Below are 13,583 nucleotides of genomic sequence, written 5' to 3' on the forward strand. Positions count from 1 at the left end.
GTTTTCATAGTAAACTGCTCCCTGACGGTCGCAATGATTCTGAATCCATTGCAAGCATTTGTTTTGCACGGAAAACATTCCTTGGGGTCAAGGCGGCTCCCACAAAACTTTGAAAAGTGATGACTCATCACTAAACAATAATTGTATGTGGGCTGTTTCTACCCCAAGGAATGTTTTTGTGCAAAACAAATGCTTGCAATTGAACAAACATGGACAGTCTGAGGGTAGGCGAAATGGCTCTTCAACAGTGGTGAATCGACCAGACAGGCCTGGTGAAAAGGCTCTCCTCCACGGTGAAAGTGCCAGGCGAAAGGACCAAATGTGTTGTGGCGAATAAGTTATAGGCTAATGGGCTGGTGACCTTAGAAATAAGGGTTACAATTTGGTGCCGGATGCAGCCAGGAAATTGTTCACATAACATAATTGCAGACATAATATCTACCCCTTGGGGGTCCTTGGTAGGTGTTTAGGGGCTCCCATCGAAATGAGAAAACGTTTAAATAAACAAGCCTTATTAAATTCTTAGGCAGCAAATTGTTGTGAGCTTGTAGATTGAAACATTTAGATTGTTTTACTAAGCTTGACTAATCTTCTCTTATGGAGGGTCTCTGACACAAACACATAATAATTATTTGCCCCAAATTGACATTATCAATTGTTGATATTATCAATTTGGGGGTCATTGACATGTGCCTCTGTAACGGGTTGTGTCTATTTGTAGAAATTAATATGGGGATATTCCAACTCTGTTACACCTTCAGCTTCAGTAGATGGCGGCAATGCGACACATATCTCCCTGCAACCCTAAAAGTCAACAGTAGAAGAAGACAGCCATTTGACATTGGTCGTGCAGCCCATTATAACTCTATGGTGCAGCCAGTCAGTCAGTCAGTCAGAGGTCCGTGAAGTGAGCTGCATTAGCGTTTCCGGCATGGGAGCAGCCTGCAATAAGCCAAGCTCCAGCCTTCAAAATAAAAGTCCACTAAATAATGTTTATTTTAAAGACACAAATGTATTTAAAAAATACGTTTATGATTCATGACAATTAGCATAGTGTGTGTTCGTTTTAATGCTTAATCTATATTTTGAATGTGCATATCATGGGACAATTACTCGTTTTTCAACATTTTTCAATTGCCTCAGGGGTACTCTTATTCTGAAGAGATCGGCACCGGAAGTCTTATTGCAGCTAACGCTAATACAGCTCACTTCACATAGGCGTCAGTCAGCGGTGCAGCAGCAGCAGCAGGTTGTCAAAGAGACGAGTCAAAACCTTAGCATTCTGTACTGTCAACACATTAAAGAACAGTGACAAATGGCTGCCTACAAGTTGGTTCTGATCCGTCACGGAGAGAGCAACTGGAACCAGGAGAACAGGTTCTGCGGCTGGTTCGATGCTGATCTGAGCGAGACTGGAGAGCAAGAGGCGAGGAGAGGCGGCCAGGCGCTCAAAGGTGACTCTATGATGACACATTGTGACAAAAGATACATGTGTTCAATAATATCCAGGCGTGATGAACTACTGAACTACATGGCATTGATGGCAAGACAATCGATACTTTATGATCTATATGCGAATTTTCAGTTTGGATTCCTTCATGCTTTTCATCAAAGGACTATAATCAATAAAGAAATGGTATTCTGTGCACCTGGGATTTACTATTACATACAGAATATTACTGCAGACAAGTTTCATTGATTCATGGTTACTCAACACGTTATCCAACAGACCGCCCCCCTTTTTTGGTTTATTTTTTTATTTTTTTTATTGCGTTGACCAATTAGAATCGAGCTTACCAAAGCGTCATTATTGGATGCGAACGTGCGAGACGTGATGTGCTTGTGGGCTGTGGCCATGGCTGTGGCACTGCGCACGCACGCGCACGCACGCACGCACGCACACACACACACACACGCGCGCGCGCACACACACACACACACACACACACACACACACACACACACACACACACACACACACACACACACACACACACACACACACACACACACACACACACACACACACACAGGAACATGCGAATTCAATTGAATTATGCAAATGGGTGATTCATTGTTCAGCCCCCATTCACTTTGTGTCTTCTCCCAATTAAGACTTAAAGACATACAAAAGTGTTTTTAGGATTGTACTGAAAAATATGCATTATGTAAGCCATTGGTTCTCAACATGGGGTCCATGGGTTCCCCAGGTTTCCAAGGGTACCAGAGAGGGTCCCCAGCTAAATTATAGCATGTTTTCATTTAGCTTCAGTCTACAATTACAATTTAGTCTCTTTATCCAGAGCAACTTAGCGCAAGCTGCTCGGTTGAGTGTCTTTATGAATAGGCTAGTATGATGATGGAGGCGGTACGTCCTCGTCCTCCCGATGGGGGCTCCTCACCTTACTGGCAGGTGAGTCAGTAGGACAGTGTTTCTATCTTTCAAATTTCAAGGTCTCCCCTGAACTCTGGCAGGGTTCATTTGGTTCCATTTGTACACTGTGAGAACCACTGCAGTAGGATACAACAGCAGTGACTGTGGGGAGGAATTAATTGGCATAAAATGATTGGCCATTCAAAAGAAAGAGAAGAAACTAGAAGCAGTGGTCTTCCGAGCACAGGTCTCCACCCGGTCAGGTATGTTATTGTGTGGCCTCCTGGTGGCGCTATAATAGGCCAATGTGAGAAGAGTGCCAAGTCTTCTTCGGCCTATGTGATGCATGCATGATTTGAGGCAATGAGTTTGGCAAAAGTCAACCTGCTGGTGGCGCTAGAACAGGCCAATGTGAAAAGAGTGGCATTTATTCCTTGACCTAGTCACACTGGTAATGTGGACGGACGGACGGACGGACGGACAGACAGACAGACGTACAGGGCCCAAAACATAGTCTCCCCATGCCTTTCGGCTGGTGGAGACAAAACTAGATTGGGGTCTTTTTGAGGTCAACCCTTTCCAACTAACTCATTCAAATATTTACTTGCCTCTCTCTTTTCTTTGTGCCTGTATGGTGAAATATGAATGAGCCAATGTTCCAAGTTTTGTCTTGTTTGTAATGCTTGCATCAACTTAAACCATCCATGTTTTCTCACATTTGTCATCTGTTGAGTGCAAAGCCTAGTCTCTGTATGTTTGTTTGTACGTAGATGTATTTTTTTTAAAAAAGGAAAAAAGAAGCATACCGGTATATACTGTATTTTTCCCTGCCTAAGAATCCCCTTTATGATGAATACAAATAATAATAATAAAAATTAAAAAAAATAAGCATCAAATTGAAATGCAAGTGTCTAGAATCACGGACATCACTGTAAAAACTACACTAAAGACAAATCAAACCTTTACATTCCATGACGTCACACCATATTCCTCTTGCTCTACGAACCCCTCCCAGATGCTGGCTATGAGTTTGACGTCTGCCACACCTCGGTGCTGAAGCGGGCCATCCGCACCCTGTGGCTGGCCCTGGACGCCATCGACCAGATGTGGGTCCCGGTGCACCGCACCTGGAGGCTCAACGAGCGCCACTACGGCGGCCTGACGGGCCTGAACAAGGCGGAGACGGCCGCCAAGCACGGAGAGGCCCAGGTGAAGATCTGGAGGCGCTCCTTCGACACCCCGCCTCCCCCCATGGACCCCGACCACGACTTCTACACCATCATCGGCAAGGTGAGGCCTTCTCTCGCAGCTTAAAGATGCAGTGCCATGATTTATGATGATCAGGTATTATGATTATACTAGGAGGAGGACTTTTTCTAAAAGAGTGTACACAGAAAGAGTTAAAGTTTTTTTTAATAATTTTTATCCCACCATTTTGCTACACATTTTCACCCAGTGCCAATTGCCTATGTAATCCTGGGCTCTGCTCTCCCTCTGCCGCGCCTGGGGAGACAACGGACTGACCTCATGCTTCCTTCAATGCATGAGTAGTCCAAGTTGTTTCTCTTCACCTGACAGGGGGGATTTCCCCAGGATGGACGTTATTCCAACCAGTTCCTTTCCCCTCCATCAGGCGCCCCGGCTAGCCAGGGGGAGGCATTATTGAGACCAGGATTACTGCATGTTTTTGTGAGGGTATCAACCCTAGGAGACACGGGGAGAACATGCAAACTCCACACAGAAAGGCCCTATCGCCAACCCCACCCAGGGTGTGGGCGCTGATGATGCGGAGGGAGAAACACACCCCCAGCACCCACAGCGTCCCCCGGCGGGAATCGAACCCAGGACCTTCTAGCTGTGAGGCAAAGCGCTAACCACTGCGCCACCGTGCCTTCTAAAATTTGGTTTTTATGTGGCCACACCCACCAGTTCATTAAGTATGCCTGGTTGTCAGGTGGGTGTTGGGTGAATGGTAAAAGGGGATGATTATATGATGTCATTTAATCACTGTTTTTGGATCGGCACTTTTGACCCACAACGTGTCAGCCTCCAGGAAGAAATACAAAATACAGAGGGACCACATAATAATTGCTCATAACAACCACACCAGGGGGTCTAATGAAGTACTGTCAACATCATAAACATACAGTATGAAAACCAGAAAAGGTAGAAAATGATGGCACCACCTCTTAATATGAAAAAAGAAAAGCGAGGGACACTAGAATCGGCCCCTCTGGGCGACTCAGGTTGTAGTGTAACTATCAATATGAACATAGCTGGTGAGAGGCTAAGTCGGGGAAAACTTCTCGACGTGCTCGCTGTCAATACATCACTGTTCCAGGGCGGTGCCTCGCGGTCCGGACATGGTCCGCCTATTGAGGACCCCTGGTCTATGGGTTTGCTGCTCTGACATCATTCTCTGATGTCACTGTGATGTCAGGGGAACCACTCTACCAGAATGGGTTTGCCGCTCTGACATCACGCTCTGGTTCACTGTGATGTCACATTAACAGAATACCTTTTATGCCTATATATGGAGTTCCCTGATGTCGTCAATATTAATGATGCCCTGTTAGAGAGATCCCTGTGATGCCAGGGGGAACAAATCCCTTTTATGCCTATATATTGAGATCCCTGTGATGCCACGGGAACGATCCCTTTTATGCCCATTGCCCATATTATGGAGATCCCTGAAGTGTCCACACCCCTGATGTCCACACACCCTGTGATGTCACACTAACTTACACACCATCTTAAAGTTGGTGTGTAAGTGATATTTCTTGTTGGAATAAGTGTTAAATAGCTCTCATACGTGTTCTAGAAATAGTTTCTTCAGTAACAGGGGTCTCCCCTGCCTCTCCAGCTCTTTTGTGAACAGAAAATAACTGTTCAGTTTGAGATAACAATTTTGTCAAATCAGAACTCATTCAGGATACAGGAAAAACAAGCGGTGATGGGAGAAAAGAAAAGCGGGGGACATTGGAACATAGATGGGTTCTGGGAGCTGGAGAGACAGATTCTCCTTTTATTGAACGCATCAATGATAGAATAGGAGTGGGCGATATGGTGATAGACATCGTTGAGACAATACAATGTCTCCACCATTTGCCAGAATCCATTTAAACCTGCATTTTTGTCCAAATCAGTCTCCCCTTAACTCTGACAGCATACAAATGAAACCAAATGGACCCGTAAGGGTCCTTTTGGATACAGCTTGGGAAAATATCGTGATACAGCTTGGGAAAATATTGTGATACTGTATTTTTCCATTTCGCCCACCCCTATGATAGACTATTGAGCTTTAGCAAAACATATCACAGCACCTTTAAGTGGCCGCAGTTTTTGAGCATTGCATTCAACCCCTGTACTGCTCCAGTTTACCTCACATTCGAAACTCAGAATGCAGGCATTTAGCAGACGCTCGCTCTCATCCAGAGTCACTTGCAGGTGATTTTTTTTGGTTTGTGCAGTTGTCAGGACTGCATGCATGCATTCAGTCCAGCAATTTTCCCCCTGATTTCACAAATAGGAGGTGTCCTAGTACCAAGCTCTCCCATTGGACATTTTGCCAGGAATGTTGTCTTTGGACTGGATGTTACACAAACACAGTGGGAAAGGGATGAGCAGCAGACATGCCTGGACAGTTATGCAATCACATTGTTTGCAACAACTACAACACACTGTCATAACTACACCATAAATGTATTTTCTAGTCAGAAAAACCCAGGAGCTAATATAATATGGCAGACCGAACATATTCCTTATTATTAGCAAACATCATATTAATATGTATTTGTTCCATGGTGGGTTAATATATAACTGACATACACAAGGTATTTAGGTTTCAAGTCCAAAGTTCAGGGTAATATGGGACCGAAACGGGTCAGAAGTCCTTCTGTGCAGGCGCTCAATGGAGAGTTTAGACGCACAGTAGTAACTATTGCTAATTAGTGTGCCGCTCATTAGCCTTGTTGTATGCTGATGAAATAAAGCAAGGCAATACAATATATCTAGATATCTATATTTAATGGGCCAACACTGACACCTACAGGTCTTTTTCAGTCTCTTAACCACATGAACCTTAGCATGTCAAAGTGGGGGAGAGTATTTTTTGCAGGTCATTAAGTCCGAGTGTATCGAAAAAGACACTGGGTTAAGCACAGTTGGTCCGACCAGTTTAACATTCACCAGGTTAGCATTCACCAGTGTCGGCAGGTTAGCTTTTCACCAGGTTAGCATTCACCAGCGTCGGCAGGTTAGTATTCACCAGGTAAGCATTCACCAGCGTTAGTTTTACTGAGGTTAGGGTTAAGGTTAGGTTTAGGTGTATCTCCGTCCCCCAGACTTTCATCACCTCCGCACAGCCAATCACAAGCTTTTGTCTGACTTAACCCTGCCACACTCGGACTGAATGACCTGCAAAAAACACTTTCCCGTCATAGTAGGCAGACTAGGCACCCATTCTGGGAAAAATAGCCAGGCTACATCGCAACACGGTGTGCTGTGAGCTTTTAGATGTTGTTGTTTTCTCCTTTTCTCAGCGAAGATATTTGGTATAGAGGGAAAAAAGGAGGGGACCAACTTGGGAGACCCCTATATAGGTTTTAAATGATTCAATAATACAGATTGTTGTGAAATAATGATCAGTGCATACCACATTGGAACCATGAACCAGGAATTTAACATTCCATCATTCACATTCACAGTATAAACAGTAAAATCAGGATTTTGTTCCCAGTTTTAAAAAGCTCTCTGTGCACGCGGGGAAGGAGTGTAGAAAGCTGTAAAGTGTCTTTGTTCTGGTGTTATCTTATCTACCTTCACACGATAAGCCTCTTCTCCTTACAGGACCGGCGCTACGCGGACCTGACCGCGGACCAGCTCCCGTCCTGTGAGAGTCTGAAGGACACCATTGCCCGGGCGCTGCCCTACTGGAACGAGGAGATCGCCCCGCAGATCAAACAGGGCAAGAGGGTGCTCATAGCTGCCCACGGCAACAGTCTGAGGGGCATCGTCAAGCACCTGGAAGGTAGGGGAGTGCATTGCATGCTCCTCCCATTCACTTGACTCATTGACTGCGCTATCCCGAGTTTCCCGAGTTATTCCCGTTGTTATGGGCCGCCGCGGCCCGAGTTTCCCAAGTTGGGAAACTGCATTTCATTTGAAAATGTGTTTAAAAAAAAAAAGATACTTCCTACTATCTACTAGGCATGATCGCGATCGCGTGTTTGACCCCCATACCAACCCCCATCTTTCAAACATGGCAGCCATGTTTGTTTACATTTGAAGAAAACATGATGGCTGCGATCTCATGAATGCCTCATGAACGGATTCTTTTGTTTGAAAGCTGTGAACGGCGCGCACACAGACACATGGTGCATGATCCGTGCATGCTCCGCGCACTATCGTGCACGTTAAAAGGGTGTGCAGGTTGCGGTGACAGCTCTGTGTCCATGTAATATGAAAACAAACTAAATCAATTGACCGAAACCCAAATCCACGTTTCACCCGCTCTGCCTCTGCTGTGAGCGTACAGGAGCGCCAAGACTGGTAAAGGTTATGCCAACCACTACTGACTGTCTCCATTGTATTCTCTGTCCTTGCTGTGCATGTGCAGGCATGTCAGAGGAGGCCATCATGGAGCTGAACCTGCCCACGGGGATCCCCATCCTGTACGAGTTGGACAAGAACCTGAAGCCCGTCAAACCCATGCAGTTCCTGGGAGACGAGGAGACCGTGCGTAAAGCCATGGCGGCCGTAGCCGCCCAGGGCAAGGCCAAGAAGTAGGGAGGAAGCTTAAAACGTGCGTCACTTGCCGTAAAGCAGTGTCTCTCAAACTTTCGAATTTTAGGGTCTCCCCTTAACTCTGACAGTGTACAAATGAAACGGGTTCATTTGGTTCCATTTGTACACTGTCAGAGTTACAGAATTGTACGGGTCAATTTGGAATCCCCTAGAGCAGTGGTTCTCAACCTGTGGGTCGGGACCCCCAGAGGGGTCCCCAAATTATTTTGGGGGGTCCCCAGATGTTAAGCTAAATGTTAACATTGTTTTCTCACTCAACAGTAAACAAACCAACATAAAGTTGAAGTGTATAGAGGGTACCTGCACATATTTAAAGTGACAATTTAAGGACTTTAAAGACCTTTTTAGTATCCTCTGGTCAAACATTGGTCAAATTGTCAAATATTAGAGGCTGAAATTGTGAAAATAGCCGATCTACATGCTCACAACGCCTCGCAACGCGAGGCGTTGTGAGCATGTAGATCTTCTATTTTCACAATGATCGAGTCAAACCAAATGTAATGCCAACTCCTACAATTCCAAGTGCTTATGCGGGGGTCCCCAGTTAAAATATGATTATTTTGGGGGTCACGGCCTGAAAAGGTTGAGGACCACTGCCCTAGAGGAACCCACAGAGTCCCTGGAATCCACTTTGAGAACCACTGCTGTAAAGAACACGTCGCCCGTGTTTGTTGTTGTTAGCCCGAAGATCGGTTCTTGTCGGCAAGCGATGCCGTCGTGCTGCGGAGGATGATTTAAGCTGAAGGGAAAGGCGGAGCATCTCTCTGTTCAGCTCTAGCTCTCAATAATGGTAAAATGATCCTAAACATTATAGCTGAGAAGATATCTCCTGTTAAGTAAAGTATTTACATACTTACTCAGACAATTGGTTTGTTGTCACAGTAGCTACATAAAAGTCTTAACAAACTTTTACTCAAAATACGATGTGAAAGAAAGAAATAAGTTATTCGGAGAAATGAATTTAATATGTTCTTGTTTTGTTTTTGTTTCTAATTTAAATATTAATTTATTTAACTGAAAAGCCTGCTGTTTTAGATGGTTTAACTTTAAAAGACATTTTTTTTTACAGCTTTTCATAAAATAGACCACAGAAAAATCAACTACTGCAGCAAAAATACTGCAGTGGTTGGACTTTCTTTTAATTCCTAATGTATACCTACATTGAACCGATGCATTCTGTCGATAGAGGAAGTTGTGTCAGATAATCTTACCATGTCTTGAGATCTGTTGCAAAGCAATCGTTTTGATTTGTTTACCATCTTAATTACCTCCTCAGTGAATGGTACTGTACTTGTGTTTTGTGTCTTGAATGTGCTGTTGCTGTCTGTATCCTGATTCCTGGAATAATATCATTTCCTCCCAGCGTTATTGAAACAAGATCAATTTATTTTTTAATGGAACCAGACACTGTGCATGGCTGTTATGACAGTGAAAATGTAATTATTTGGATTACAATTCACAAAACTCACGTTATACCCAGGGGGAAATATTGTTTAAAAGGGACCAGTCGTTTCAACTCAGTAAAACTCACTGCCTTATCCAATTGCCTACAGTACACTACATACAATATCTTGGTACACTGTCAAATACAGTGTTCATTTAAATATGCAGTAAGTGATATTCTCTGTTCAAATAAGTATTAAATATCTCTAATTGTAATCACTGAGTGTGTGTTCAAAAGGGTCTCCCTGTCTCTCCAGTTCTTTAGTAGACACAAAATACATTTTACGGTGGCCAGTGGGGATACCAATTTTAGCCAATCAGGAGAGAGAACTTGTGCAGGTGACATTGAAGTGAGGAAACAAATAGTAAAAAGTATATTTAAGCTGATAAATGAGTTTATTAAAGAGCTGGAAAGACAGGGATACCCCTGTTACTGAACAAACTCTCTTTAGCATTTTTTACTATCGGAATATAGTGCTTTATAACAAAAACATTTTTGTTAAACAAGGAAATATCACTTACACTTCATTTAACTCTGCGTTTAGTATACACTCAGAGTTATACAGTAAATGCCATTTTTATTCTCAGAGTTATACATTGATTAATAGAAAATAAATGCATTAGAGGTTATATACACATGGATAAATAATTTCACGGTGTACCTCAGCACCTGTTTGTGTAGAATGCTGTCCACTACAACTGTGGGTACAATAGGACGTTCACACAGCCATCGTCAAGGAATGGGACCATTGATGTTTCTTTGAGGTATTCCGTCATGTTTTATACCCAGATTTTTGTTTTTGTTGTGTTTAATTCTAATGTATCATCTGAATGTGCACTTAGACCGTTGACGTAATAAATATACAATTACATGCCAATTTGATGAAGTCTGTGGTTTTAATTGTTGTAAATTGATTGATTGATTTTTTTTTTATTTATTAAAGTGTCATGCTTCCAAGGCAGCCCAGCCCATATGGATTTACAGTACATTTTTACATTTCATTTGACATAAACAGTTCACCAACATAACAATTCAAGCAAACAATGATCAAACAAATAACCAACTTTAAGACTCAAGCTACTGTTTGAAAAGCTGAGACTGTCTTCTACTACAGGCTCTAGAAACAAATTGTGCCGTCTTAAAGACTTCATTAAACAACCATTCCAACTTCATCATCCCAGAACAGCTTGTTTTTGTTTTTGCATTACATCAAACAAAGGGACCCTCAAATCATCATATAGAGTACAATAAAACATGAAATGAAATTCATTTTCAACATCTTTCAGGTCACATACATTGCATATCCTATTCTCTATGTGTTCTGGCTTCTCTTAGAGGAGATATTAAAGACACAATGGTGCCATCCTGTGTGAGGCTAAGGCTGTAATCGCAGTTGTGAGTGAGATTGCAGTTTGATAACCCCATGTACATTTTGAGAAAAGAAACATGAACACGCTCCATTGGATTGACGTTTGCTGCTGTTATACGGCTTGCTATGAGATTCTCTCCTAGCTCTTTAACAGAAAATACATTTTCAGGTCAATGTCATCCAATCAGGACTGGAGACTACTCACACAGGATAAACAAGTGAAATTGGAAGTGATGATAAATCAATGTTTAACAAAACACAAAACAGAATCTGATAAATTATCTGTATGGGGTTCTCTCTCCTGACTGGATCATGGATTGAACTGCATCAGTCTCTCTTTTGTATGCCAAGTAAACAAGTGGGGAATGAGACTATTCTGTCCTCTGACTTTAAAGTTTGGGATGTTCTACCTTTCTTATATTGTGGATAGCCAAACATCTGTCACATTTGAGTACTTTTTTCCACCACCATTGTGGTGGCAGAAATTTGTAGATTGCCAAATATATTAATTGGTTTTCCATTCGTCATTTGAATGGAAAGTCGGCAAGCTTTGACATCACTGTTCTATTTCCAACTCAACTACAGCTAACAGATGTCGCCCCCACGCTTACTCTCTTACTATCAGCGAATCTGACTTCTGTATCTATTTGTATGTTTATCTTTAGCACATATCCTTGTAAGACGTAGAAAAGCATTTCTGTTCGAATGGACAGTATAAGAAGGGTCTGAGATGGGTGCTCGAGAGGTTTGTGTCCCGAGGGGGCTGCCAGGGGAGGCCAGGAGGCCTGGCTCTACTGATCTGTAATGCTGTTATTCTGCTTGACTCTTTGGCCTTTAAATAAAACGTCAATTCTTCATCCTTGTGGAAGATTAATTTAATAACACCATGAAGACAATGGCAGCTGTGTTGCCCCTCAGTTTGGCATCCTGCCTTGATGCCAAAGTGGCCTTGATGTCCTGCCCCAGCTGATTTCACCACTTTCTCCTCTGTCTGTTTCCTGTAGTCTTCACAAAGACTGCTTCGGTAGAACAGGACATGAGAATCGTTTGTAGTGTTTTTTTATGTTGGATCTCTAACCAATTTTGTCCTTGCTGTTAGATTTATCATTTCAAATGGTAAATGGTGCATTTATATAGCTTTTATCCAAAGCGCTTTACATAGATTGTGCATTACATTCACCCATTCACGCACACATTCATACACCGATGGCGGAGGAAACCATGCAAGGCACCAACCTACTCACCGGGAGCAATTAGGGGTTCACAGTCTTGCCCAAGGACTCTTCGACATTAACTTAGAGGGAGCCCAGATTCGAACTGGGAACCCTTCGGGAACCCTTCGTGCAGGTTTCTCTACCCCTGAGCTATGCCGCCCATATTATATTTCAACAATATTTGCTTTACTATTATCAATGGTAAGATACAGATATAGAACATATATGTCATTTCTTATCTGTTTTAACATCCACTTGAATGGAGACAGGTATTTTTATCTGTTTATCTGGCCCAGTGGGAATGGGCCCTTATTCAGATAGTTTTTTTTTTGTCACATTACTTTTTATAATATATAGTTTTCAATGTTTTCTTCAAACCACTGTCCCCCCCCCACACACACACACACACACACACACACACACACACACACACACACACACACACACACACACACACACACACACACACTTTCTGTCAGTTTGCTCTTATGTATTAGGCCTAGGTCATGTTATGCATCTTGTAAGAGTGTGGTCTTTGGCTGCCACCTTGTGGCATAAATATGCAATTTAATGTGTTTATCCTTGTGAGTGTGTGCAGCCTGCTGTAGTTCACTGCAACCTGCTGTGTATTCTGTATCCTGAAGTATACAAGTAAACGTACGTTGAAGCCATCTTTGCTGTTTTTTTTCAGTATGTGTATGTCACTATATTATTGATTGATTGATTCATTCATTGATTAGAGTTTGCATAGGAAAAGGTACAGTTTCATGACAGTACAGTTCATTGGTCAACTAAAAGGATACCTAAAAAAAATATATATAGGTCTATGTTTAAGAAAAACACAATGCAAAATTACATATCTTCTCTACTTGTGATTTTATGACTCATGTTAAAAAGTACAGTTTCGGTTCAACATGTGGTGCAAAATATGTAAATCTCACTTCTCAGTTCTCCCCCAGGTGATGTGATGGCATATTGGCATTCACTGCCAACACCCCCTCCCCTTTCTGCTCTGTACATAATAGTATTTTATAGCCTATTTGTTGATGCTATTGTATTTTGGTATTATTTTAGCTATGTTGGTGAACTGAATGAAAGGCAAGCTAGGAAGAAAATAACTGAGCGTGAAGATAAATATTTTCAAGAATTCCCCCTAGAAAAATATAAGACCTATTACAAATAGGATTTTTATTTTTTTGACATTTCAATAAATCTTGTGTGTGGAACTGTGGATTCCTGGCACAAATATAATTTCAGATGGGGGTCCGTGGCCAAATGCATATATGCTAAGTTGGGGGTCCTTTATGAAAATAAATCATGTTTGAGAAACACGAATTCTATCCCTCCTCATAACATAAAACCACAAGAAGACTCCAG

At 42.5% G+C, this 13,583-nt stretch overlaps 1 protein-coding gene across 1 annotated transcript; it reads left to right on the plus strand.

Moving 5' to 3' along the window:
• The first annotated feature begins 1,230 nt into the window (after nt 1-1,230).
• LOC308296841 (phosphoglycerate mutase 1-like) lies at nt 1,231-11,211 on the plus strand. Its single transcript, XM_080740183.1, has 4 exons — nt 1,231-1,454; nt 3,390-3,664; nt 7,223-7,403; nt 7,992-11,211. Exons 1-4 carry the CDS (start codon nt 1,316-1,318, stop codon nt 8,159-8,161), a joined length of 765 nt encoding a protein of 254 aa, XP_080596309.1. The 5' UTR covers nt 1,231-1,315; the 3' UTR covers nt 8,162-11,211.
• The last annotated feature ends 2,372 nt before the right edge of the window (nt 11,212-13,583 follow it).

The sequence above is a fragment of the Nannobrachium achirus genome (assembly GCF_963921795.1).
Source record: "Nannobrachium achirus genome assembly, chromosome: 13".
NCBI lineage: Eukaryota > Metazoa > Chordata > Actinopteri > Myctophiformes > Myctophidae > Nannobrachium > Nannobrachium achirus.

Excerpts from the sequence above, each read along its gene's own strand:
- LOC308296841 (XM_080740183.1), top strand. The coding sequence starts at position 1,316 with ATGGCTGCCTACAAGTTGGTTCTGATCCGTCACGGAGAGAGCAACTGG. Across the intron at positions 1,455-3,389 it reads AGGCGGCCAGGCGCTCAAAG|ATGCTGGCTATGAGTTTGAC; the intron begins GTGACTCTATGA and ends AACCCCTCCCAG. Across the intron at positions 7,404-7,991 it reads CATCGTCAAGCACCTGGAAG|GCATGTCAGAGGAGGCCATC; the intron begins GTAGGGGAGTGC and ends GTGCATGTGCAG.